Source organism: Thunnus albacares, chromosome 19 (genome assembly GCF_914725855.1).
Source record: "Thunnus albacares chromosome 19, fThuAlb1.1, whole genome shotgun sequence".
NCBI lineage: Eukaryota > Metazoa > Chordata > Actinopteri > Scombriformes > Scombridae > Thunnus > Thunnus albacares.
In genome coordinates this window covers 14,680,169-14,705,349 of record NC_058124.1, presented here as the reverse complement: position 1 = coordinate 14,705,349, position 25,181 = coordinate 14,680,169, and the positions used below count along the sequence as shown (strand labels likewise).

General features: G+C 41.2%; 1 protein-coding gene across 2 annotated transcripts; it reads left to right on the top strand.

Moving 5' to 3' along the window:
- The first annotated feature begins 710 nt into the window (after positions 1–710).
- zbtb10 (zinc finger and BTB domain containing 10) lies at positions 711–23,752 on the top strand. Of its 2 annotated transcripts, XM_044335655.1 has the most exons (5): positions 711–1,626; positions 9,321–10,353; positions 15,599–15,664; positions 19,827–20,002; positions 20,883–23,752. In XM_044335655.1, the coding sequence occupies exons 1-5, from the start codon at positions 985–987 to the stop codon at positions 21,174–21,176; spliced, it is 2,211 nt and encodes a 736-aa protein (XP_044191590.1). In that variant the 5' UTR covers positions 711–984; the 3' UTR covers positions 21,177–23,752. The 2 variants fall into 2 exon arrangements, with proteins under 2 accessions (XP_044191590.1, XP_044191591.1); XM_044335656.1 differs by lacking the exon at positions 15,599–15,664.
- Positions 23,753–25,181: the final 1,429 nt, after the last annotated feature.

Below are 25,181 nucleotides of genomic sequence, written 5' to 3'. Positions count from 1 at the left end.
TTGTAAAAATAAATAAATAAATAAAATGAATGAATAAAAGTAAGAAAAGTACTGTTGACTTCTGATGCCATTTGATGTTTGAGTGGTTAGAAGGGGGCTTGCCCACTAAAAAAAAGAACATGTGGCCTACTTATATATTAAATATGTGAAGTTGCATTCATTTCTGTGGATAATCAGTGATGTCATGTCGTTTTTGTAAATAAAATAAAATAAATGAATGACTAAAAATAAGAATACAACAAAAGTACTATTGAATTCTCATAGGAATAAGCTCCTAGACTTTGGAATGACCTGCCTGAGGAGATCAGGGTTGCAATTAAATCACTTTTAAAAACCCACTTTAAAAAAAAAAAAAAAAAAGCTTTTCAGTGAATTAATTTATATTTTATGGCACTTAAGTTCGTTTTAATCTCTCTGTGTTTTATAATGTGTTATTTTTTATTGTAAATCACTTTGTAACTGTGTTTGAAAAGTGCTATATAAATAAACTTTATCATTATTATTATTATCATATTATCAGCAGGAGGTCTGAAGTGGGGCACACAAGCCGGTATTCATTGGCTGACAAGACAAGCAAAGCTCAAAAGATGAGAAGCATGCGGAAAATGGGTGCAGCCTTCAAACACAAAAGACCCCTTGCTGATCAACAGCACCCCCATCTTCCTTTAAAAAGCTGCCCCCTCCCTCTCTCCAACCCCCCCTGTCTCTGGTCGAGGTGCATTGTGGGGAGGAAAGTCGTTGCCATTCGACCTCTGCGGGGCCTGCGCGGACGCAGCGAGAACCCTGAAATTCATTATGCGTTTAAAACCTTTATTTATTTCCGCATAACCTACATACTCTCACCGGGAGGGCCAAAGCGGAGAAAAAGAAACGACGACGGGTCCATCTCTTTCGGGAAAATACATCGTTTACAACTGCATTATCTTTTTGTCGGAGGGGGATACTGTTGAGAAAGTGAAGATTGTCATTTATATTAAGATAAAAATGTCCGGTGAGAGAAACCGCAGGTCGTTGGCTTTCCGAGGAGGTGGATTAGCTGGGTTAACGGGCTCCAGCGGAATCGGTGGGGGGAACTGTAACAGCTGGGAGGCCCCGGCCTGTCAAGACCGACATTTTAACGGGAACAGGCCGGATCAAGAAGAGGACAGGGATCTGGGGGCGAAAGGACCATCGCAGAAGAGAGTGGAGGGCGCTGGGTCTGTCAGCGACAGCACGGAGCCCGAGGCGGAGGAAGAAGAGGACCCGGAAGGTGGCAGCTCGGCAGCCGGCGACGATCGCGTCGGCTCGGTGGAAGCGGAGGACGGGTCCGGGGAGGGGAACAGAAGCTGGACAGCGGGGGACGGTCAGGAGTCGGGAAGCGGTGAGACGGGATCCAGGAAATCTGGGGTCGAGATGAGACCGCAGACGTTGCTTCAGAAACGCTCACTGTTCCACGCTTCGTGGCTGCAAGAGTTTCCATGGCTCAAATTCTGCCAGGAGACAGGACTCATGTCCTGTTCTTGGTGTCACAACATTGCCACTAAAAACAGCGACGAGCTTGTCAAAGGTAGTCGCAACTACAAACGGGCCTTGCTGCTGAGACATCACCTGTCTTCTGAGCACGGGAGAAACGACCCCACCAAACAGGTAACGTTAGCTCCGGTCCGTCACACTTTCGCTTCGTTACCTGCGTAGCTTTAAATACCTGTCACACATTCGCTATAACACAAGTCCATTATCTGTATTGTGTGTCACTTAAAACATTAGTTTCCACAATTTCTTAAACACAACGAAGGCAAAAATCGGCTCTAACCTAAGCTTCTTCACAATCTCTTCTCCGGGCTAATTAGCTAGCGCCAGCCTGCTAACCTGAGCTAACGACTAGCTTAGCAAACTAGCCGCTTGTAGCTTTACTGTCTAGCCGGAGGTAGTTGGCCGGTGACTGTAGTGGAAACCCCCCTGTCGAATCTAATGTCGATTAACTTCAGTTTCTGAAAAGCAAAACACACTGAACCACTTTTCAGTTTGCGTGACACGAATTTTCTGTGATTAAGTTAACGGCTAAAATGTGTCTGCCTGTCCATTAACCAGTCAAACTAATTACACGCACTAACCTGCCTGAGTATGACACCTGCTAGCTAAGTTACTGTCATACCGGTGTTTCCCAGAGTGGAGGTTGAATTGCATGTCAGATAATTATTAATGATTGTGAAGTGCCTAAAAAGTCATTAATAAATAATGGACATTGGTAGGGTTGTAGGTGACTTTTTTTTTAGATGCTCAAACCCTTTTGTTGTATCAGCAGCTGTCTTGACTGCTAGCTTGATAGAGGTCACACAATGGCAAGGGCTCGACCCTAGCAGCCTTTGGGGAACCGCACCCCTACCCAACCCCCCGCCTCTTGGACTCTGAAGCAGCTCTGCTGGCTCGCAAGTCCCGGGTGACCTCTGGCGCATTTCTTCCTCCTCCACCTCCTCCTCCCTTTGGGGGAACTAAATTAGAGGCATTGTGCTAGATTGACCCCCCAAAATCCATAGATGGTGTCACTTGCAAGGCTGGACAAGAGGAGGAGAGTAAATTATGTTGCCTGGAGCCTGACAGCTTGCCTGGCCTACATGCAACCGTTTAAATGGGCTTGAATGAGTGAAATAGATTTCATCACCTCACCCTGTCATCAACATATTTCTGGATTAATGGGCCTTATTTATACCTTTGGGGCATATCTTATGATTAAGGGCCCATCCTATATGCAGAAGACTGAAACAATATGTCAAAGTATTTGGAGATTACTCCTCTTTATTTAACTGGCATACAAAGACTATGTGGTTCACCTAAGCTTGAGATGGGTGTAAAGATATTGACAGTTTTTGGGGTCAGGGCAGTTCTATATTTGGTGAACCCTGTCTTTATCGATGTGCATGAAATGTTTTTATTGGTTCATTATTTTTATTGCAGTGTAGGCAACATTTCCACAGTACTCTTCCAGTGACCTCATAAAAACAGGGAGTGCATATTTGCCCAAACAGTCTGGTGTCAAAGGGCATTTTTCCAATCAAAGAAAAAAAAAAAACCAACATACTGTTACTTACTGTTCCTTGTTCACTGTCACATCCTACCATGTCTTGACAATGGTCTGATGGTCTGAGCTGTCAATGGAATTAAGAGCGGGGTGCTATTTGACTCTAATTTGTCAGCGAAGAGGATTGTACTACTACATTTAGTTCCCTCCTTTGTACACGCAATCACTAATCAGAATGACTTAAAGTGATCCACTAACTTGAACACATCTCTAATTGGTAAGGAGAGCAGTAGGAGTGGATTAGGGGCTTGGTGTGGCTTTTCCCTAGCAACAAGGACCCCAGACACTGTACTGAGCACTGAGAGGTTATTCAGGCCATTTCCTCATGTAGGATAGAGAGATAAAATCCCCAGTGCTGCTTTATGGGAAATTATTTGGTTCTTTTTTTCCTTTTTAGATATTTTGATGTTATGTTTTGGTGTTCCCTCATTAAGATTTTTTTTTCCTTTTTGCGGTCCACCTCCTCTATAAAGATGTAATGTTCCTCACATATAAAGCACTTGTGAAAATCATGAGCAGTAGTGTATGTTAAGATAGGCTGCATTGTGAAGCAGTACATTAAAGGGGAATTATGGTGTTACGAGGCAATGTCTTGTTCTATTCACCCATTCCTGACGTTAGTCAGGCCTCTGCTGCATTCGTTAAAGCTAACTCGATTAGCCCTAGCACACCAGGGCAGCTGTGGTAAATGTGGGTCTCCTTGGAGAAGGGGGCCGTTGTCCTTAATTCTCTAGATGCGGTCTTGTGCTTAGATTGTTCCCTAGATTGTTCCCTATGCTCACTGGTAAAAGGTTAAAATGAGGCAAAAGTAGACAATTGGTTCTCTTAAATCTGATATGAGAGCACATATCTGAGATCTATACAGGTCAGTTGCATTCTCTAGTAACTGTTTTTTTCTCCTTATGTTGACAAAAGAGTAAAATTCTCTCAAACAGTCTTTCACTGTTTTTGTGCAGGAGATGAGTGTATGACGTGTGGCTATGAAACGTGTTATTGGTTGTCATAGAGTAATCCCTTGTCATCACCACATATAGAGAATCTAGCCTACGACTGCATTTCCATATACATTATTACACACAGAGGTACACCGAGTAATTACTCCATAAATTTAGTTTCAATTTCAGTTCTCGCAACAGCCAACCCTTGTACACACTCTCTATCTCTCTCACCCACTCATGCACATTCTTGTCTTTCTCTTCTGCATTCATTGTCTGAATGCCCAAACAAATTGAATTCCTATTTCTAGTAGACACCTGCTCAACAAAGCCCAACAATATCTGATCTATGTTCAGCCCAGGTTGGGATAAAGATCACGTAGCCATGTGGGAGGATGCATTCACATTGACCCACTGAGTTATTCGATAGTCAAAAATGCAGAGAGACAGGAGACATGGGCAGAGAGAGAGGCATGACGTGCAAGAAAGGTCCACAGACGGAATCAAACGGATGTTGCGGTTATGTGGTATGCGTTCTAACCAGTAGGCTATCGAGGCACCCCTGTGTCTGTTTTAATGGGGTGTAAGATAAGATTACTTAGACGATCCCTGGGGGGGAAACTTCAGATATGGGGCAGTACAAGTCATTTTCACCCCCTCATTTTCGCTAAGACAAACAGCAAATACTTTACTAAGAGGGAGTCTCCCCAGAATGGAAAAGGGGGACCCACCCATTGCTGTCTGGTGCCTTCCAGATACAGTATATGAGATGTTTATTGGGGGGCACAGGTCAGGGGAATGGGGTGGGGTCGAGCCACAGAGGGAATTCTTCTTGTTGAATTCGTCAGTAACTCTGCCCCCCCCCTCTGCCTCTTCTGGCAGGGCATTGTTAGGAGGCCGGGAGACACTCAGTGCAGCCCTCCCACACCTTGGGCCAAACGTACACAGCGGTATTGTTCTAGCATCTGGGGACAGACGGGTTGGGTGAGGGGGGGATTGAGGGAACTATACAGTAGATGTAGGGAGTTAGGGAAGGAGCGGTAGTGATGGCCTCAGGGCTAGGCTGGTCATGGGACAGCATTGATGGTGAGTGGGGGGTAGACAAGTGAGGGGACGGAGGTGAACGTGTGTGCATAAAAGGTAAACAAAAACTGGCTCCAGTAGGTCATTATGTTGTATGGGGACAGCGCTATATCGCATGATCTGTTAGAGGTGTGTCATGTTTGTCATGGATCTGTCGGCCTTGGGGCTTTGTGGTTTGTTTGGGTTTGAGGTTTATATTTGTTGAAGGACTCTATTCTCCGAGTTGGTGCACATCTTGACTGTGGGGTCAGTGCTTCAATAAGACTGAATTTATGGACATCTTGGTTTGTTTAATCCACCTGTAAATCAGCTCTTATTGGCCATTGACTGTAGATTTTGAAGCATTCATGTTTGACCTAGATCAAAGGATTCTTCTTCCCTGGCGCCCTTTTGGATTCTCTTGCACTCTGTTCCTGCCTCTCATTCTTCCACCCCTACCAGCTCTGGCTCAAATAAAAAAAACTAGCCATGTCAAGACTGGGGGAGGTTGATATTGTCCCCACATTTTCTTTTGGCTCTGGCTTCCACAGCCTGAGTTCAGGCAGGTTTTGCCTACAGCATCTGCTGTGCAGGGTTGGTCTGCTGGTTCTCAAAGCTCCCAGCTGACACGTGGCACATCTGGAGAAAGGATGATGCTGCTGATGAGGCCAGTATGGAGCAACTTATCCAGTACCAGGCTGTCCTACCCTGATTCCAATATGTGCACACACACACACACACACACACACAGCTTATATCAGAACTGCCAGGCAAGTCTTACCTCTCTGGCCTATTGCCTTGCTATGTGTAATGGATAAAAGCTGTGGGGAATCATGGGGTTTGGGGGTGGGATAGATATTTAGTTGAAAACGATGATAAAAGGGATTTACAAATTCCCAGGTACTTAGGAGTCTGAGAATACTTGTTTATTTATGGCATTTCTAATATATTGGCTCTTTTTCTTTTCAACTCTCAACGACTTCTGACTATAAATGCGTGTTTGAAGGTATTTTTGTATGAGAATGCTAAATATAATCCATCTTCTGGTTTTGAAAGCTTGTTAGGTTTAAACTAATCAAATAGAAGAGAACTATAGTCAAAAACAAGGCAGAAAAAACGATGTGTTACCACTGACAGTCTATCTCTGAAGAAGGGTTGAGCCATGTCTACTGAATTGGCATATGACGATATCCACAGTGAAACGTCGCAATGGACGATGATGTTGTGTGTGTGTATGTGTGTTTCTTTTATGCTTTATGCATGTATGTATGTATATTAGATATTAATTACTATTTGTATTTTTTGCACATTTTAGCCCATTTACAGCCCATCCTCACCTACTCATCCGGTCATTTCTTACTTTTCCTCCCTGTAGCCTATGCCTAAACTACCTCATTAAGCAGATCATTTGATTTAAAAAATATTTTAAATACTAGTCATAGTGATGTAACTGCAGAATATACCCGTGAATTTAAAAAAAAATGCAGTCAGCCCAGTGGATGTGAGTGGATATTGATCAGTGATGGTGGCAAATCACCATGCATTATAGTGGCGACAAACCTGGTTGCTAAAAAATGTACCACTTTGTCCATCTGGCTTTTTTGTTTTGTAATGTCAGTGTCTGTGACTATTGTCAATCTCTGCTTGGTGTAGTTTACTGTATGGCATGCAGATTTGATCCAGGCTGGCCATAAAAAATTAGTGTGTCTGTGTGGGTGTGTGTGTGGCAGGGCGCGCCCCGGTGCTGGTGTGGAGGGCGGTAGCGGGAGGGGGGGTGGCTTTTAAATCACGATGTTACGATGGTAGAGGGCTCAGTGGTCGATGAATGTCAGATGGACCAACCCTACTCTGAAGCATATACAACTCTACTTGTTGTGTAGCACTCTAGCCCTTCACCGCACCACACCAATATATTCCACCACAGTACTCAACATTATGACCATGCCCCCTCCAAAAGGCTTTGATGTGTATATCACGGAATAATTTTTCTCCCTCTCCCCATCCTCTTCGTCTCACCCTCATGCACCCTGGCTCCTTTTCTGTGCTTGCAAGTGGGAACTGCTGTGTAATAAGAGAGTGATTGCAGAGCCCTTTCACAAAGGCCCACAGTGAGTGGACAATGAGCCTCGGGGAGAACGCGGGCTATTGTGAAGGCTAAAATGGGGTGACCCAACTCCTTCTCTCTCGTGTTCGTCTTTCGTCCCCCTCTGCTCCACATTTTCTCCTCCGCCCTTTTTCTCGAGGCTCAAGGTCTCGCTCTCTCAATCTCTGCCTCATGCTCTCACTAGTGTTCTTTGTGCTTGTCTTATCAGGCTTTTCTCTTTTATGCGCCAGCCATTTCTCATCTTCTTTTCACACTTATCTCTATCAGCCGTGTTTCTACTTTTTTTTTTTCTCCTTCACGACTCTTACCCATTATACGCTGTCCTTTTATTATGCTGCCCTTCTCGTCCTTTTTTTTACATTTTTTCTAGCCTGCAAAGCACATCCACTTTCCCCCTCTCCGTCTCTCCCTCATTCTGCCTCTCATTTTATTCTATCCCATCTCTCAACCTCCAGCTGTGGCAGAGGACGATAAGCCCCCCTATACTATCCTGTGTGCCCAGGCTGCCCTGGACAAGAGCTGCAGTGTGGAGGGAGTAGGGGTGGGGGTGGGGGCTGGGTGGGGACCTCAGAGAAATGGATTTAATCAGAATTACTTGAGCTGAAACCCCAGCTGTGTGTGTGTGTAGGCAGCTTGGTTTCTGTGTGTTTGTGCGTGTGTATATATACATGCATGTGTGCACGGAAGAGATGGTGGGTGGGGGCAAAAATGCAGGGCTCTAGCAACGTGAATTATTCTGGATTAGGACATCTGCTGTGCAATTCTAAAATGAGCTGGACATGTATGCTGCTGTGTGTGTTGTATATAAAAACTTTAATGCAGACCTCTACACATTCTGGGTGCCTTTTTGCTTTTTGCTGCGCCGTGTATTTTGTCTGTGTGCTTGTATGCACTTAACTCATCCTTTGGGGGTTATATTTGATTGTATGTATTTTGGTAAGCATTTACATGCGTGTGTGCGTGTGTGCGTGTGTGTGTGTATGTGTGTGTACTCCCCTCTCTTCTGCTCCGTACCAGGCTGGCCCTTTGCCCCGTTAAGGGGGAGCAGGGGAGGGGGAGTAGGGCTGTTACAGGGTAGTTCTATGCTGTTGCCAGTTCCCCTCCCATCCCACAGTCAGGTTGTGTCCTGCTTTTGACACTTGTCAGCCCTCCTGCAGGTCTAATCATTGCCCTTTTTTGCATCTTTTAAATCTATTTTCCAATCTAGTTTTAGGTATGTCTGGGGGGTTATATTAACCAAAGCTAAATTGGAAAGTTTATTCATTCATAATGTAAAAACAAGCATTTATCTTTGACTGGAGTTTTTCAAAAGCAAGACATTCTGTAGTCTTACTGTAAATTAGTTATTTAATTATGCTCCTGGCAAAATGATGAAATACATTCTTTATAGTTGCCTCAAAAGAAATAGATGCCTTTCAACACATGAAAGTAGTAATTCAGGAGAATCCTGATGGATAATAGTCTAAAATGTGTGCCATACTGTAACCTCATAGTTTGAATCTATTAAAAAAATAGTAATTGATTACATTTCTGTTTTTGTTGTTGTTGTCAGTTCCTTTTTGGTTTTAACTTGGATAAGTGAACAAATGTAGTTACACCATATTTTTCTTCAGTACAGCATAAAATAAAGATTACTGGATTAAATGTTCCGGTTTGTCTTAAATTTAAAGAGTAATAATCAGATCAGACCAGAGTTATTGAATGCAACAAGTTTGGGAATGATTTCTCTGTTGGTTGTTAGAAGATTTAAAAATGTAGTAAATCATTGACTGAAATAGAAATAGGTAAGCCACCACAAGGGAACGTGTAGAGCAAATCAACAAATGGAATCGAGTGCTGCAGTACTTATTCTCAAAGGCCTCTCCTTGATCTACTGTGGCTTGGGTTGTACCTCATTTGTATCCCACCTCCACCATAACAGAAGCCTGTAAAACCTGTTTCACCCCTAGGGCAGGTGTGTCGGGAACCTCCAGGGTTTTTTTGTGTGTGTGTGTGTGTGTGTGTGTGTGTGTGTGTGTGCGCTTTTGTGTTTTGTAGAGACAGAGTTACAGGAAGGGAAAATATATTTGTGTATAAGTGCATATGTGCTTGCTTTTGCAAATTACTGTGTGCGAATAAACACATTGTCTGCAATAATTTTTTTCTTTCTTCCTTTTAAAAGGAGATGGTGAGGCCCTCAGACAATGCCAGCCCCTCCACTAACTCCTCAGAGGAAGACTACCGCAACAAGCCCAACGAGAACTCTTACTGTTACCAGCTTCTCCAGGAGCTGGACAAGCAACGCAAAAGTGGCATCCTCTGTGACGTCAACATAGTCGTCTCAGGCCAGGTGTTCCGCGCACACAAGAACATCCTGGTGGCGGGCAGCCGCTACTTCAAAACCCTCTACTGTCTGACCAAGAACGAGGCCCAGGACCAGGCCACGGTCACGCACCTGGATGTCGCTGCAATCCAGGGCTTCTCAGTTATCCTCGACTTTCTCTACTCCGGGAATCTGCTGCTCACAAGCCAAAATGCCATTGAGGTGATGTCGGTTGCTAGTTACCTCCAGATGACAGAGGTTGTACAGTCGTGTAGGGCTTTTATAAAAGATGCCCTGAATATCAGCATCAAGCAGGAGGCTCCTGACTCTGTGGTGGTGGACTACAACAAGAGGCAGATGGTGGCCAAAGAGGGCCAGAGAGGGCTGGACCGGAAGCCGACCAACTTCTGGGCCACAAGCATCCTGTCAAAGCTGTCAATCAAGGCCAGCAACAACCAAGGAAAGGAAACAATGGAAGAAGACGAAGAAGGCGGCAGGGTAAAGGAGGAGACCAGCGATATAGAAGTGACAGTGGTCGGGGGTGAGGGCTGTGCCCTGGTAACTCCCGGAGCCTCTGGGAGCTGGGCCCACCACAACGACAACTCTTCTGATTCAGCAGAGACCAATGAAACCCGGGCGGCGAGTGGCCAGGCGCAGGTATTCGTCTGGAACGAGCCAGCCCCAGGTGGCACTGCAGCAGCACCAGCGGCAATAAAGCGAGAGGCACCGGATGCTGCAGCTGGAAGCGGCCGGAGGAAAAAACAAACCACCACACGGCGATTTGTCTACAACTTCCCACCAGAGCCTGAAGAGGGATTCGATGAGGGAATGTTCATCCAGCCATCAGCCTCCTACCCCAGAGAGGACTTCTCCTCCCTCTCCGAAAATGCTGGTATGACACACATTTGCACCTTTTGACACCTTTAACGTCACACACTCTTCACTCCCAGTCCTTTCCCCTATAATTATCCACTATATATAGAGACCTGAATGATGCTAGTCATGTTAAGTACATAAAGTTTAACAACATGGCCAGGGTCAAGGAAGAATATCATTAAAAGAGGTGGTCGTAGTATTTTTTTATCATAGCCAATCCTGCCAAACCTCTTTTTTGGCAAAGAGATGCTAAAAGAGATGTTATGAGGGGAAAGTAATGATCAAAATAATCCTCTAATCCTTTGTGTGGCCCCTTTTGGCTAAAAAGTTGTAATTTAGCAATAAGAGTCCTTCTGATGTCCCTGATCAGCCATCTCTATAACTGTCAAGATCTCCATACTGCTTTCAACATACATTATAATTATGACTGCACACGTAAACCAGGGCTAATGCAAGTTGGAGACACAGTCACCAGTTATGTCAGGTAGTGTCATTAGCTGGCTTGATGCTTGTCTCCCTTTATGCTCCACCCGCCCCCATGACTAATAGTTTTAACTCTAAATCCCTGGTATTCACCTGAAATTACTGTCACGTTCAGTTTCTACCTGTTTCAACACTTAATTGAAGCTAAATGCTCACACAAACCCAGACAGAGTGTTTTTTTTTATGGCTGCATCATTTCATCAAATAGAATTATTCTAGATGTTGTTGTGTTTTAATCTTATTTGATATATTTGGAAATATGGTGTAATTACCAATATTTTAAATTACATTTTATAGGGTGAAGAATGCCTGTTCAAACACAGTGTACTGTAATGGTTAACTCACTAAAGGGTCAGAGTGGTTTAGAGGATAACCCTTTTAGGTCACATGGTTTAATATTTTCATCCTGTGCAGTCTTCCTCCCTGTAAAATTGTGCATGATTTTAATGTAATACTGTAAGACAGCACTGTTGTTACTTTGGGGCTTCATTGTCTTGTTTGCATGAACAGTCTGTCACCATATTGTGACATACCTTATCATGCCACACCCATGATCACCTGACGTTATTTTATGCTCAGAGGTTAATCTTTGGCTAACCGCAGTGGGGAACCATTGGCACAATCATTAGTTATCACTATCAAATTATTGAGCACAGCAAAACCCACACCCAGAACAAGAAGTGTGGATTTTAAGCTTTTGATCAATATAACAGCAGGGATATTTGCTTATCAAGCTTTTAACCTGCCATGCATAGCCAACAAGTGACTCACTGCCAGTCATGATCTCCACTAATCACTCCAGAGCCGGGGGGCTTATGAAAGTTACGCCCACCTGGACTGCTGTGTCTCAACCACACACCTCTGCTGAGACTTGTTGTAAATAAAAGATGAGACGTTCTGTTACATCCATGTGTCCTATATAAGACCTCTGTTTCTATTTAATGATTCAGGTTGTTATTTTTATAGTATAAAAATATACTTTAATATTTAAAGATGTTTCAAAAGAGTTAAAAATCATTCATTCATAAAATTTATATATAATTTGTCCTGTCCTATGTTAGTTTGTAAATCTGCTACGTGCTGTGACTGACAGGAAACATCCTCTTGACCCTTTCTAAGTGGCTTTCACGCATTCAATCAATTGTTCAATCCTCTCCGTCTTGCTCGATAAACCTTTTTGCGCTCTTTCCATCGTCTTTCTTTCTATTTACCCTTTGATAACTCTCTCTCTCTGTGCCTTAATCTATCCACGGCTAGCTCCATCCGTCCATCCTATCCACATACAGTGTACCGCTCTTAGTAATCTCTTCTCTCCACTCCAGCCTTCTCCTTCTGTTGGCCCCATTAAGCATGGCACTCCATAATGATATCACATATTAAGTGGAGTGGTATGGACGGGGAGGGGGAGGGAGGGGATGTGTGAGGCACAGAGTGTGTGTAGAGAGAGAGAACTACATTTTGTATTTGAGAGAGAGAAGTCCTCCCTAATGCAGGATAATGAAGAAAGCAGGGGAAACATTTCTTCCCTCAGGCCTCCCTAAATGCGCTTGAATGCTCTTAGTGCCTCCAACTCCTCCTAGGGCTCTTTTTTAATGTGTGTGCGAAGTGATCCAGGGTGTTGTAATAGCTCACTTAAAGACCGAGTTTGTGTGCATTGGTGCTAACTCTCCAACCGTCCTCTCTTCATGTATCTTTGCTATTTAGCTCCATGTCTCTATTTAATGTGTACTACTTTTCCAAATAAAGATATGGTTAAGACTTGAAGTAGGCCGTTAGTCACAGTAAAAGGTTTCAAGGCAGCTGTTTACTCCTAGATTATAGTTGTGTTCAACAGTCCATTAACCTCAAACAGTAGAATTCATTCATGCAGTTTAATTATAGATTTGTGAATATTAAGTCTCTGAAAGCGCTTGAAATCATAAAAAATTTGTCTGTGTAGACAGGCTCGCCAAAAATAACCTTCTCAGTCTTTGCCGTAGTCAAGAACATTTAAAATGTCTCAAACTGACGGACTCCATATTGTTGAAACGTAACATGTGAGCGAGATGGTGTCCAGAGAATTCGAGGCAGAAATGTGCAACAAATTATTCTGATGCCGTTTGATGTTCGAGTGGGAAGAAGGTAGTATGCCCTTTTAGCCACTAAAAACGAACATGTGGCCTAGTTATATACTATATTAAACGTGTGATGTTGCGTTCATTTCTGTGAGTAGATCATAGCAGACATTCTGTATATAGTGTTTTTCAGTTCCTGCTGTAAGAAAAGTGTGTTTTAAACAATTCTTCAGTTCCCTTTAAGGAAAGTGTTCCCATAGTACTTACTGAAGTGATACTGTGTTCGCGTGCATGTGTGTGTGTTTCTTATTCTCAGTACAGTTTAAAGTTTATACTAACTTCGGGACCCTTGACCAGCATTTCATCAACAATTTAACTCTGTCTATCTATTACAGCAAGGTGAGACAAACAGAGAGTTACATGTAAATTTAAGGAGAGACCTGTAGTCACAAACATTAAGTGTCCATCATATTTATGGTTGCATATTTTTTCCCCACTTTGTAGACGCTAACTAGCTTTGCTTTCAGTTCATTCAAATAAAGTAGCTCACCTCAGCATCTTGTAAACCTTACAAAATCAGTGTTGTTGTAGATGAGCTAATGAATTCATCACATCTAATCTAATTAATTTATATAATTAATATTGTATAGGAATTATTAGATATTTTTGTACATGCAATGGACTGCACAGAGTCTAGTTATATGTGTAGAATCGGAGCACTTGAAACCATATCAATGCCATTTTTCAGGCCACATCTTCTGGAATGTACTTGAAAAGATTGTCCGGAGCCGTTTATGGATAGAAAATGATTTGTCAAAGGTTTCAGTTTGCGACAGCATTTCCCACAACGTCTCCCCGCTGTCTGGCACACTCCGGCTTGATTAGCCTTGTGTTGCACACAGTGCTCATTTGTTGTGACTCGCTCTGGATATGCGCGTCACATGATGTCTAAAATGTTAGTTATGCTTTCCTGAAATATTGCTTTACAAAGCAAAAACAAGAAAGTGTACAATTACTAATGTCTACTGGGGCTTTTTAGATTATTCTATAAATTTAATGCATGCACAGTCATGCAGAAAACTCCAGGAAAGGTCACCATCTTGCTCGTGGGCACATCCGCACCAAAAAAAAACACATCTTTGCTTATGAGGCGGCTGCTCTACAACTAGACGGCTTTCTTGTACCATTAGTTTGCTTTCATGTTTCTGTTTGAGCGTACGAACAGTCATCCACCCAATATTCACTGTCCCAGTTTCCTGCAGTGATGTCACTCGTCGGGCTTTCATTTAGCTTCAGTTTGATTTGTCTGGTCATGCTCCAAGGATGTAAACATAGTCATCCAAATGGTGGTGTTTTTGTTTTCTGTTGCATTGTTTATCATCCCGTTCAAGATGTGTGTTTGTTTTTAGTCCTTTTTTGTCTTTTTCCCCCCTATCTTTTAAGAGGATATTGAAGTAATTAAATGTTTAAGGTTGCAATTAACAATTATCTTTATTACCGATTTTATTGATTTTCCAATTGTTTCCTCAATTATTGTAGTTTATATAATGTGAGAAAATGCTTGTCACAGTTTCCTGGAGTCCAAATTGATGTCTTATGTCTTATTTAGTCCAACCAATGATGCAGAACTCAAAGATATTTAATTTTTAACAGGAAAAAAGCAGCAAATCTTCACACTTGAGAACCATCAAATGTGACCTTTTCTTAGATTGAAAGATGTTGTTACACCATAACACGTTCAACAAGATTAAATTTGAAAACAGCACTTTTTTCTTTTACTTCATTTTTAAATTTTAAATATTTATAACGCTTTGCCAAAAAAGAAAAAACAGTGACAAATACAGGCATGTAGAGGCAGCTGGTGTTGAAGGTAGACAGTTTACAGAGTCACAGGATGGCTAGTGTTGTGGAAAATAAGAACAGTTGAAAGTGAAGGATGCTTTCAAGGCTCTTAAGTGCTTTACCATCGCCGTCTGCTCTTACCACGCTGAGCCCACAGCCAACACTCGCAGCCAATAAATTCTTAGGTCTTCTCCAAACAAGACTGTTGGATTGTTTAAAGGGTGGGTGCTGCACACAGAGCAGGTGAAACGCATTTCCATACACACTAGTCTCTGTTAAAGCGTGCTCACAAACGCACACCGTCGCACTATAACCCCCCCCCCCTCCCACCCCCCAATCCCTGAGAGGTGCAAAGCCGCCAGGGGCTGTCCCTTCTCTCCCTAATCCACTCTAATGCACTGGGGCTGTCCTCACTATTCCAAATATTGACCCAGGGAGAATGGACACACACACAGACACACACACACACAGGGGCGTGTCTTTAATGGGCTCTAAGCGCTGATGCTGGAGGAACCGGACACGCACACACAGGTGCTCACACACAAGTGCTTACAAAAGCTGAGTGTAAGCCGAGCCAGTGTGTGGGCTTGACTTTGTCATTCTCTAATTAACCCCCTCCCCGCTGGAGTCCTGTTTGTTGCTCTGGCCTGGGGAACGCACTGCTTTACATATAGTAGGGGCCTCTTTGTGTGTGAGTGTGTGTGTGTGTGTGTGTGTGTGTGTGTGTTTGCCGATGTTGTTAACTGAAACTTCCATTGTTTCAGGTGGAGGCCGGTTAGTTATGTACACAAGGCGTTCTGAGGTGTGCACCCCCCAGGCTCTCAACCACCTCTCATCTCTCTTTCTTCCTCTTGCTTTTCTTGTCCCCTCCCCCTTTCCCAGAGCTGGCCAATCAGATCCAGTATAGCATCATCCAAGACTTACAGCAAGGGGAGTCCTGGGAGAATGGTAAGACGCCGCACTCTCTAGACTGCAACTAAAGATTAGGCTGCTTCAGTGAATCTTGACAACTTTTAGTGTGCATCTTTCAAAATTAGTGTGAGCAGTTCACTTAGTATGTCTCCTTTAATAAAAGAGCAGAATTTCTGATTGAGGACTTTTTCATACAAAATTATCTACATAATCCCCATGTCAGTCTATTTACAAAAATATGGAAATGGAAGCCGATTTTATTTAAAAAAGCCGAAAATCGCAAATTTGCTTCAAATGAGTTGAGGTGAAGCCAGTGAGTCACATAAGTAGGCGACCATTTTCTACAGTACACTGTGGCGTTCTGTGTCCCAAATCTATAGGACACATTAACTCTAAGCTTGTTTTTAATAGGCAGTGTGTTCAAAGTATCAAGATGAAGTATAAGTATCTCAAAAATGTCAGCATGCATATTGAAGTGTGCTGTTGGTGGACACCATTTTACAACATCGCATTATTTCAGTACATTTAAAACTTCACTGTGGATGGTGGTAAAACAGAAGTTTATTTGACAAGCATTGATGGAAGTTTTGTATAACTTCCTGTTAGTGTACAGCTTTTGTAGTTAGCATACAAAAAAAAATTACATAACATTTTATATGAAGAAAATTAGTAGAGTATGTAGTAGATACATGTACTATTTGTTTGTAGTACATGATTGGGACACACTGTTGATGTACAGTATTGTGCATTTTCTCTCTCCCTATTAAATCAAGTCGTATTAAAACAGATACCAGTATTTAATAGCATTATCGGTTTGGACCATGCACAGGATTAAATGTAGATAATAAATAGATGGATGGCTAGTGCCACATGTGTTGTATATGTCTGCCGATTTGTACCACGTCATCTTGTGGGTCAGTGGACGCAAGAAACAAGGGCCATGACTAAATATTATATTTTTTATCAATTAATCTGTCGATTTATTTTCTCGATTAATTGATCAGTTGTTTGGTCTGTAAAATGTCAGAAAATGTTGAAACATGTCGATCACTGTTTCCCAAAGACCAAGATGCAACCTTAAATGTCTTGTTGTGTCCCCACCAAGTCCATAACCCAAAGATATTCAGTTTACTATCATAGAGGACTAAAGAAACCAGAAAATATTCACACTAGAGAAGGTTAAAAAATGACTCCAAATGATTTATCGAAAATAGTTGTCAATTAATTTAATAGTTGACAATTAATCAATTAATCGACTGATTGTTGCAGCTCTACAGGAGACCAATTTCTATTGACAGTTGACCAAAGTCAGATGTAGTTGAGAGCTCAGTGGAAAAGTAGTGAGGAAGACATAGAAGAAGGGGCTCTACTGTGAATCAGCCATTCAGCTAACCATGCTACAAAATGTAATAATCCAATTTTTTGCAAAAAGGAAATGAGGTGCTTGTATTTTGTATAAAACTTGAGTTTGCACCTGTTAAGGTCTATATTTATTCCTGCTCTGTATGTGTGTGTAGGCGAAAATTTGACTTCATCCCAACCCTCTGAAACAAAAATTAAAGATGACATATTATACTCCTTTTTCACAAGTTAATATAGGTCTCTGAGGTTCCCAAAACATGCCTTTGGAGTTTTTTTGCTGAAAATACCACTGCGATAATGCATTCTAGCACGCCTCTGTTTCAGTCCTGCTCTCGATGGGCTGTTTCTGTGTCTATGCAAATGAGCTGCTACTCCCCACTCCCAGCTCCATACCTGGGTGCGACTTTCCAGCGGTGATACAATGTGAGATTATATGACCATAAAAGGAGAGACCAAAGGCTGTTAACAGAATTCATATTCATACTGAAACTGCAACGGAGCTGCAGTAGCGTCACAAATACTAGTATTACAGTAGTGCTAAGTGTTTCTGTGCTGTGGATCATAATGGATGTATTATTAACCTCGGCTTGACTCTACACACACTGCCACAGCAGGCCACTATAGCTTTATTGTCTGAGCAAGTTAGCAGCTGGATGCTAATCAAAGTTACACAACGTTCCCAAGCAAAGGAATTCCTGCAGTTTGACCATTTCTTTTTCACATGTGTTTTGTTACCTTCATGGCATGTCTATCAAGTTCATTTACATAACGTTACCGCAGCAACACACACATATCAGCAAGGATCACAGAGCAGAAGAGGTTAACATGTAACAACAAAGCTAGCTGAATTAGCGCTGCAGTTCAAAGTTCCACAAAAAGCAACATAAAAAACCAGTTACCACCATCCAACCTGATACTGTCGTTATTTAGTTGGCTTCAAATGAGACTTAACGTTCACACAATTTATCTTGACTGTCCCTCAATATTACAACAAAAGTCCAACATCGCTAGCAATATTAGCCGTGCAACATGCTAATGCCAAATTCAACAGGCTTACCTGCTGAATAAACAGTAAAACAGCATAAAACATGGCAAAACGTACAGCTTCCATGTTTGAGGTTGAGTCACGGACAGATGGTATCAATCCATCACACATGCATACATCCGTTTTCCAGTCGTTGTGGGGATACTTCCATCAAAAATAAAGTGAATCCAACTGATCTTCACTTCCTCAGGTGATGGGAGGACATAAAAACTGTTTTGTTGGTTTTTGCAGCCAACAACAGAACTTTGATTCAGTTTAAAATTTAACTCAGTAGGTTTTCAGTGGGCGGGGACCGTCCGCCTGCTGAAGGGCTTGAGGGGGAGGTCTATGTTCAACAGATCCCTTTATGATGTCATAAAGGGAGCCAAATTCAGTTGTTTTTGCGTACACATTTACTGAAAGATGGAGCAGGAGAAAAAAGGGAGAGGATGGTCTTTTCTCATAGTTTGGGGGTCTCTAGACACACAAGGGACACACATTTATGTTGAAAAGACATGAAAAAGTGCGTTTTGCATGTTTTTGCCTTTTGCACTTCCACAAAGCGTGTCTCCGCTGTATACAACACACCCACGCGCACACACAGGGAACACACAGGTGACCTGCTTCTCATCAACACTCTCCCCTCTTCCCTCCTCCCCCTAGCAACCTGCCCTGACAACGCCTCTGTTGTGTGCTCCCTGGCTCAAACAAAAGGCCCAGGCCCTGTTACCCCACTCTCTCTCTCTCTCTCTCTCTCTCTCTCTCAGCGGTGAAGACTATCATACTGTTTGGAGCCTTTTCAAAATCAATAGATTTCACATTTACTTTTAAGCCCAGCTGTCCGCTGTAGCTCGTTAGCGTAAACATCCGAGATGGTGAATGAAGAACTCAGTGGTGTGAGGACATCTTGAGTTCTCCCTTTTATAGACTGAAATAAAAACATGATGGTACCATAAGCTCTGTTCGTTAAGTAGCCAGGCATGAAGGAAATGCATAATGGTTATATAAGCCCATGTTGTTTAGTTATTTAGTTTTGCAGGATATTTCTTCACATTAACAATCTTTGTTGCCGTTTAGCTGTAGTTGTTTTCGTGCAACGTAACCCGGTTATATTTTTTGGACATCTTCATCAGTTGAATAGCAGTAGGAGGCTTTTCAGTTGCAATGACATAAATGATTTCTTTTTTTTTTTTTTTCACACCAAACTGCAATATTTTGGCCATCCATGTTGATGCCTTTCATTTTCTGCTAATATGAATCAGTATCCCTTTTTAACATTGCCATGGTGAGACCTCCCAACATCATTAAGTTGAGCTGCAGTTACTTAGCAACAGTCACAGAGCTGGATTGTGAAGTTAACATGGCCGCCGCTGTAATCTGTTGCATTTCTGCAGTTTAATAAACTTCAATAGCAATTGCTGATGTATGGCAAAAAGCTCCTAAATCAGTTTGTGGTTTATTTTCTCTTTCTAATGGCCACCGCATCCTAACTCAGTTATTTGATAAACAGGATATTGGTTCCTGACACACCCCTCTCTCATCAGAGGATTTATAGATGCAAATGTAGCTGTTATCATTATTGTCTTGTTCCATCTCAAGTTTGTGTAAGTAACTTCCGGTCCAATAAAACTGAAATTCTTCTTTAAGTTAAATAAAAGAGCAGACCATACTGTTTTTTGTTTGTTTTTTTTTTTTAAACGTAAAGGAAAAAAACACATTTTGCATCAAAACAAGTTGCTGCCACATCTGCTCTGTTGTTTCTTGCTGACCTTTCTCTTCCTGTTTGTGTTTTTCTCCCTTGTCTCTACCCAGGCGAGTCTTCACACCTAGCCCTCAATAAGCTCAAGTGCCCCCACTGTAACTACATCGCCAAGCACCGGCGCACGCTCAAGAGGCACCTGATCATCCACTCAGGCGTGCGCTCCTTCAGCTGCGACATCTGTGGCAAGCTGTTCACCCGCCGTGAGCACGTAAAGAGACATTCCCTGGTGAGTTCCCACATGCACACATACATCATCCTCTTCTCCTCCTCCTCTCGTACCACCATGTGATGCACTTCCCCTTTTGGCTGCCAAACACTACAGTGTTTTGGCCATCTTTGCGCTCCGCCTCATGGTTTGTGTCTGGCAGATTTTATCTCAAGAAAGAAAGTTGAACAAGAAGTCTGTGTGTGATATCTATCTTCTAACGTAGGGAGGATCTCACAGTGTGGTACAAAACATTTGTGATTCTGATTTGTGAGACTGTCTCATAATATACAATACTTGTGTTTAAAAATCAAGACTCTATATCATAGTACTGACAGCAGGCATTGTCCTGTTAAATACTAATGTAATCTGAATGGTTTTACTGAGCTAAACTGATGAACTGAACGGTCAGACTGTTGGATAAAAAGCTTTTTCTTTTATACTCAAGCCCATGTGGGAAAAAAGCTAAAAATGCAACTCTGATTTCTCGCTTCTTACATTATGTAATAATTGAGAAAGTGTCTGTTAATGTTTAAAGGAATTGTTTGTCTTTTTGGGAAATCTGCTTAATCAGTTTCTTGCCAAGAGTTAAATAAGAAGATCGAGACCACTCTCGTGTCTTTACTGTTAATATGAAGTGACAGCTAGCAGCTGGTTAGCTTAGCTCAGCACACAGACCAGAAACAGGTGATCCAGATGATCATATTTACAGTAAAGACATGAGAGTGGTATCAATCCTCTCATTTAACTCTCAGTATGAAAGTAAACACACGGATTTCCCAAAATGTTGAAATATTCCTTAAATTGCCAGCGAGCAGTGAGCCCAAACTTCAAACGACAACTAACCTGACTCCACCCCATCTCCTCGACCCTCTCCTCCTCTCCCAAATCCCTCTCACAGGTGCACAAGAAGGACAAAAAGTACAAGTGCATGGTGTGCAAAAAGATCTTCATGCTCGCAGCCAGCGTCGGAATCCGCCACGGCTCGCGGCGCTACGGCGTGTGCGCAGACTGTGCCGACTCACACCAGGCCACTCAGGAGGGCCTGGAGGCCATGGAGGGCATGGAGTTTCCTCGCGACGAAGACTTCGAAGGGGAGGAGGGGGAGGACCTGGAGGGGGAGGAGCCTACTGACAACGACCAATCAAATTGGGGTGAGGGCAACGCTGGTGCTGCCCTGGAAGAGAGAGACTAGATTTTAACAAGCTTGAGAAACAAAATAAAATAAGTTGATGTTTAATATATTATGTACACAAAAACTAGCTGGTAAACAATCAACTCCAAAGTGCTATCAAACCTTGAGGTTACTTAATTGTGCAAGTATATGACAAAGAGATGGATTTAAAAAAAGAGCTTTGGTAGAGTGGGAACTCCAAGATGTACAGATTTTATTATTGTTAAAATGTGTCCAACGCTGGGCCCAGCGCCCACTAGAGAAAGATTCTAACGACGAATAATATGATAAATCAGGTTTTTTGGTGATGTATTTTTATTTCCTGTTATTTGGGGGAGAGTTGGGCAGGGTGATGATGTAGTTTTTGAGTTGGGGTAGGCCAATCATCTAAAAAAAAAAAGAAATGTTAATTATTTAATTTATGAAAAGAGGTTATTATGGTCTTATCAAATGCTATAATTTTTATTTCTGTTTTTGTCGGTAAGCAGAGGCGCAGTGACGGCTGTCGCCTTCTGCTTAATCTGAAAGTATATTGCTTGGTGCTTGTAGAAGTACACGGAAGAAGAGCATTATTGCAGACAAGAAGGTTTTTAACTTTCTCTGTAGAATCTTGTTTAGATGCGCTAAATATTATATTATTCTTTTCTTTTTTTTTTTTTCTTTCCCTGCACAAATCTTGGAACCAAAAAATCTGTTTTGTGACTCTAATGTATTGCAGCCATATTTATGATTAATTTAAGAGGGCTGTGATATTGTGCCAAACAGACCGCACACCAAGATTTAGCAGGAAACAAAAACTACTGAATACGCTTCAAAAATTAAAAAAAAAAAGACAACGTGAGGTTTTTCGTTAAGCGGGGGAAAAAAGATGAATAAAAAAAAAAGCGAAAGTACAAGGGGAAATGTTATTGCTAGCTTTATACAAATCACAGCGTCACAGTAACACTTTATTGTTATTAAACAAAAGCATTTGACTTTCACTTAAAGCTTGAATTTTGCCAAATGATGAAACGTTTGGTGCTGTAATGCTTGTCGCAGAATACTGGACCTACAGGCTATATATGATGTTTATAATCATAAAGCTTAAACTGACTCAGTTATACATATGTAATCAGCTTAAACTATAGAACACTGTTGTGCTACGGCGACTATCAGGTATGCTTTGCCATTGTTTTTAAGCTTTTATTTTATTTAATGCACACACATACACACACACACACACACATACCATTTTGTAGAACTACCGGCAGTACTTGTAATTGACGTTATGAGGACCTAAGTGGACATCAATACCTGTATACGTTTGTTTATATTTGGTACTGAGTTATATAGTAAATACAGTATATATATTTTGAATCACTTGAACGTTGGCTGTGAGGGGAAGAAAGTGTGCAGAAAAATCATGATGTGTGATGTTTAAAGTCTGAAAGAACTCCATTTTTCATGTGTAAAAGGTATACAAAATGTCATCGGATTAATTTGATGTAAGTTTTTGTTGTTATTATTATTATTTTTTTTTTTAGGTCTGCCAGGTAGGAAAACACTTTGTTCCACAAAAAGTGAAGCTCTATGGCGCCTCATAGACATGCACTTACTTTTGCGTTCATGAAAATAATTTCGTTTTATGTTTCTTTGCTTCCCCAAAAGCGGGTCTGAATGGAACTATAAAAAAAAAAACAACTGTTGTGTCTTTCTTCCAATGCGCAACTTTTTTTATTAGACATTTTGTTTTGTTATTTAATATTATATATATTGACTCCAAAATGCAATCACGACTGTTAATTTCTATTTGTCCAACCAAAATTGTTGTTTTTAATTATTGTTGAAATATAATGTATGAGAAAAGCCAGGTGAAAACTTGCTTAGTGTAGAAAATCCTTGCTCGTGTCTGTAATTGTTGAGATTTTTAAATGTTTTATGCTACAGAATCATTCACTTTACCCTTGATACAAACTTTGTTTAATTTTTGTCCTTTCCACAGATGTTTCCTTTCTCCTTTTTATTTCATTAAGCACATATTTTCTAAAGAAACACGGATTGTTTGCGGGTTAAAACCTTGGAACAGCAGTATCTGTTCATATGCAGTGGAATATACAGTATGTACTGAAGTGCTAATGATACAGAAGATGTATAACTTCCCTTTACTCTCAGTGGAAGAAGATATATTTTAAGTCGTAGAGATCTTCATCCTCTTTGTGTCACTTTTACCTTCAAATCACTGTGGGATGGGTTATATTATGGATATATATATATATATATGTTGAGAATATACAAGATAAAATATATATATATGAAGAAAATATTATTTAACTAATGGATTTACTTAATGAAACACATTGACAGTCAGCTCTACAAACCTCCTGGGCGTGGTGGTTTATTTCCGTGAACGTTAACCTTCCACTTTCTCTCTCTGTTCACGCTGTGTGCTTGTTCATCACACCATCCTGTTGTCTTGTTTGTTCTTTTGATACTATTTACCATCCTACTGATTTTACTGTAATGAATGAAACTCAAAACTATGATGTATCATTTTGGATTTTATGCTGTATTTGTTATATGGACACAAACATTAAAAAAAAAAACTAAAAAAAAAAAAACACACAAAAACAAAGCAAAAACACTACAGATGTAAAGCAGAGGTTTTTTTTCCCCAGCTGTATTTTTTTACGCTGTTGCAAAAGGTTGTATTTTTCAATTTCTCTCGAACTTTAACAGTGATGCAAAACTAGGGCCGCGCCTCAGTGCTCTCCGAACACAAAGCAAATTCAGGTTACTCTTTTTACGTTTTTATCGAAGGTTTTCAAAGATGGAACTACATTCTCCTTTTTTCTGTCTGAATTGTACTACTGTTCCTCTCTATACTACATTTTAAGAATAAAACTTTGATATTGCTTTAAACGTCTTGTCCTCTTAATGTTCATCATTTCTGTTTGAGAAAATGGGAAAAAAAATTCTGCAACAACAAACATTTTCTTTTCAGAGACGATGCAAATCAGACCATGAACTACTTTCTGATTAGGTTTACCAATTTATGTCTTCTATAATTGTGTGCGGTTCTCGAATCTAAAATTTCTTGTTGCTTTCATCAATATCTTCAGTCGTCAAGTGATGCATTGAGTCAGTCTTGGTGGTTAGAATGAATTACTGTTTCCAGTTGAACTGTATTACATTCAGATGTGTTTATGGACATGCTTATTGTGTAAATCCTCACTCTCAACAAATCGGTGCCAGTGGTCAAAACCTTTTTAAACATGAATGTTTCATAAAGTTCAGTAATTTGGTTTTCTGCTGTCATAATATTGAGATAATTAGCAGCATGTTTATCCTTCAATTGTAATGCAAATGACCGCATTTGCACTAAATTATCAATTTACTTCACTGATGCAACTCATGCACTCATTTTTCAAACACATTTACACTACACAGGGTGAAAGTATTGTTGACAGTCATGCATAAGTTGGTGTGAATATGGAGCAGACAGACGACAGGAGCAGGTGAACACAGAGAACAGACAGAGACAAACACGCTGCCTGTGAGGACATCACAGAGGAGATGTTGGGGAGAGTTTCATAACACCAAAACATGCAAGAGCTAATGTCAGATATGAGGAAGATGAAATTATGTAGAAATAGTCTCTTTTTTTTCCACATGAGAGAAACCTGTGAATATAGACTTACCGTTCAGTTGGCTGTAAAGCAGTGGTTCCCAACTTGGGGTGCTTGACCCCTGCGATGTCACAAGGTGATAGGATAGCTTTCCTCAAATTATTACTTTATTTCATGTGGATTACTGTATTTTATCTCATCCAGCCACTAAAAGGTATTCAAATAAACTGAGTGAGTTGTTTAACTGGTGGACAGTGCAACATGTGATGAGGTGTCCCAGATAGACTTTGCTTTATTTAAGGAGTCACAGGCTGAAAAGGTTGTTAACTACAGCTGTAGAGAATATTTGACTTAATTTCTGGGTCACTGAGAAATTTTATTGAGGAATAAAACTCAGAAACACAATTATAATGAACTTTTG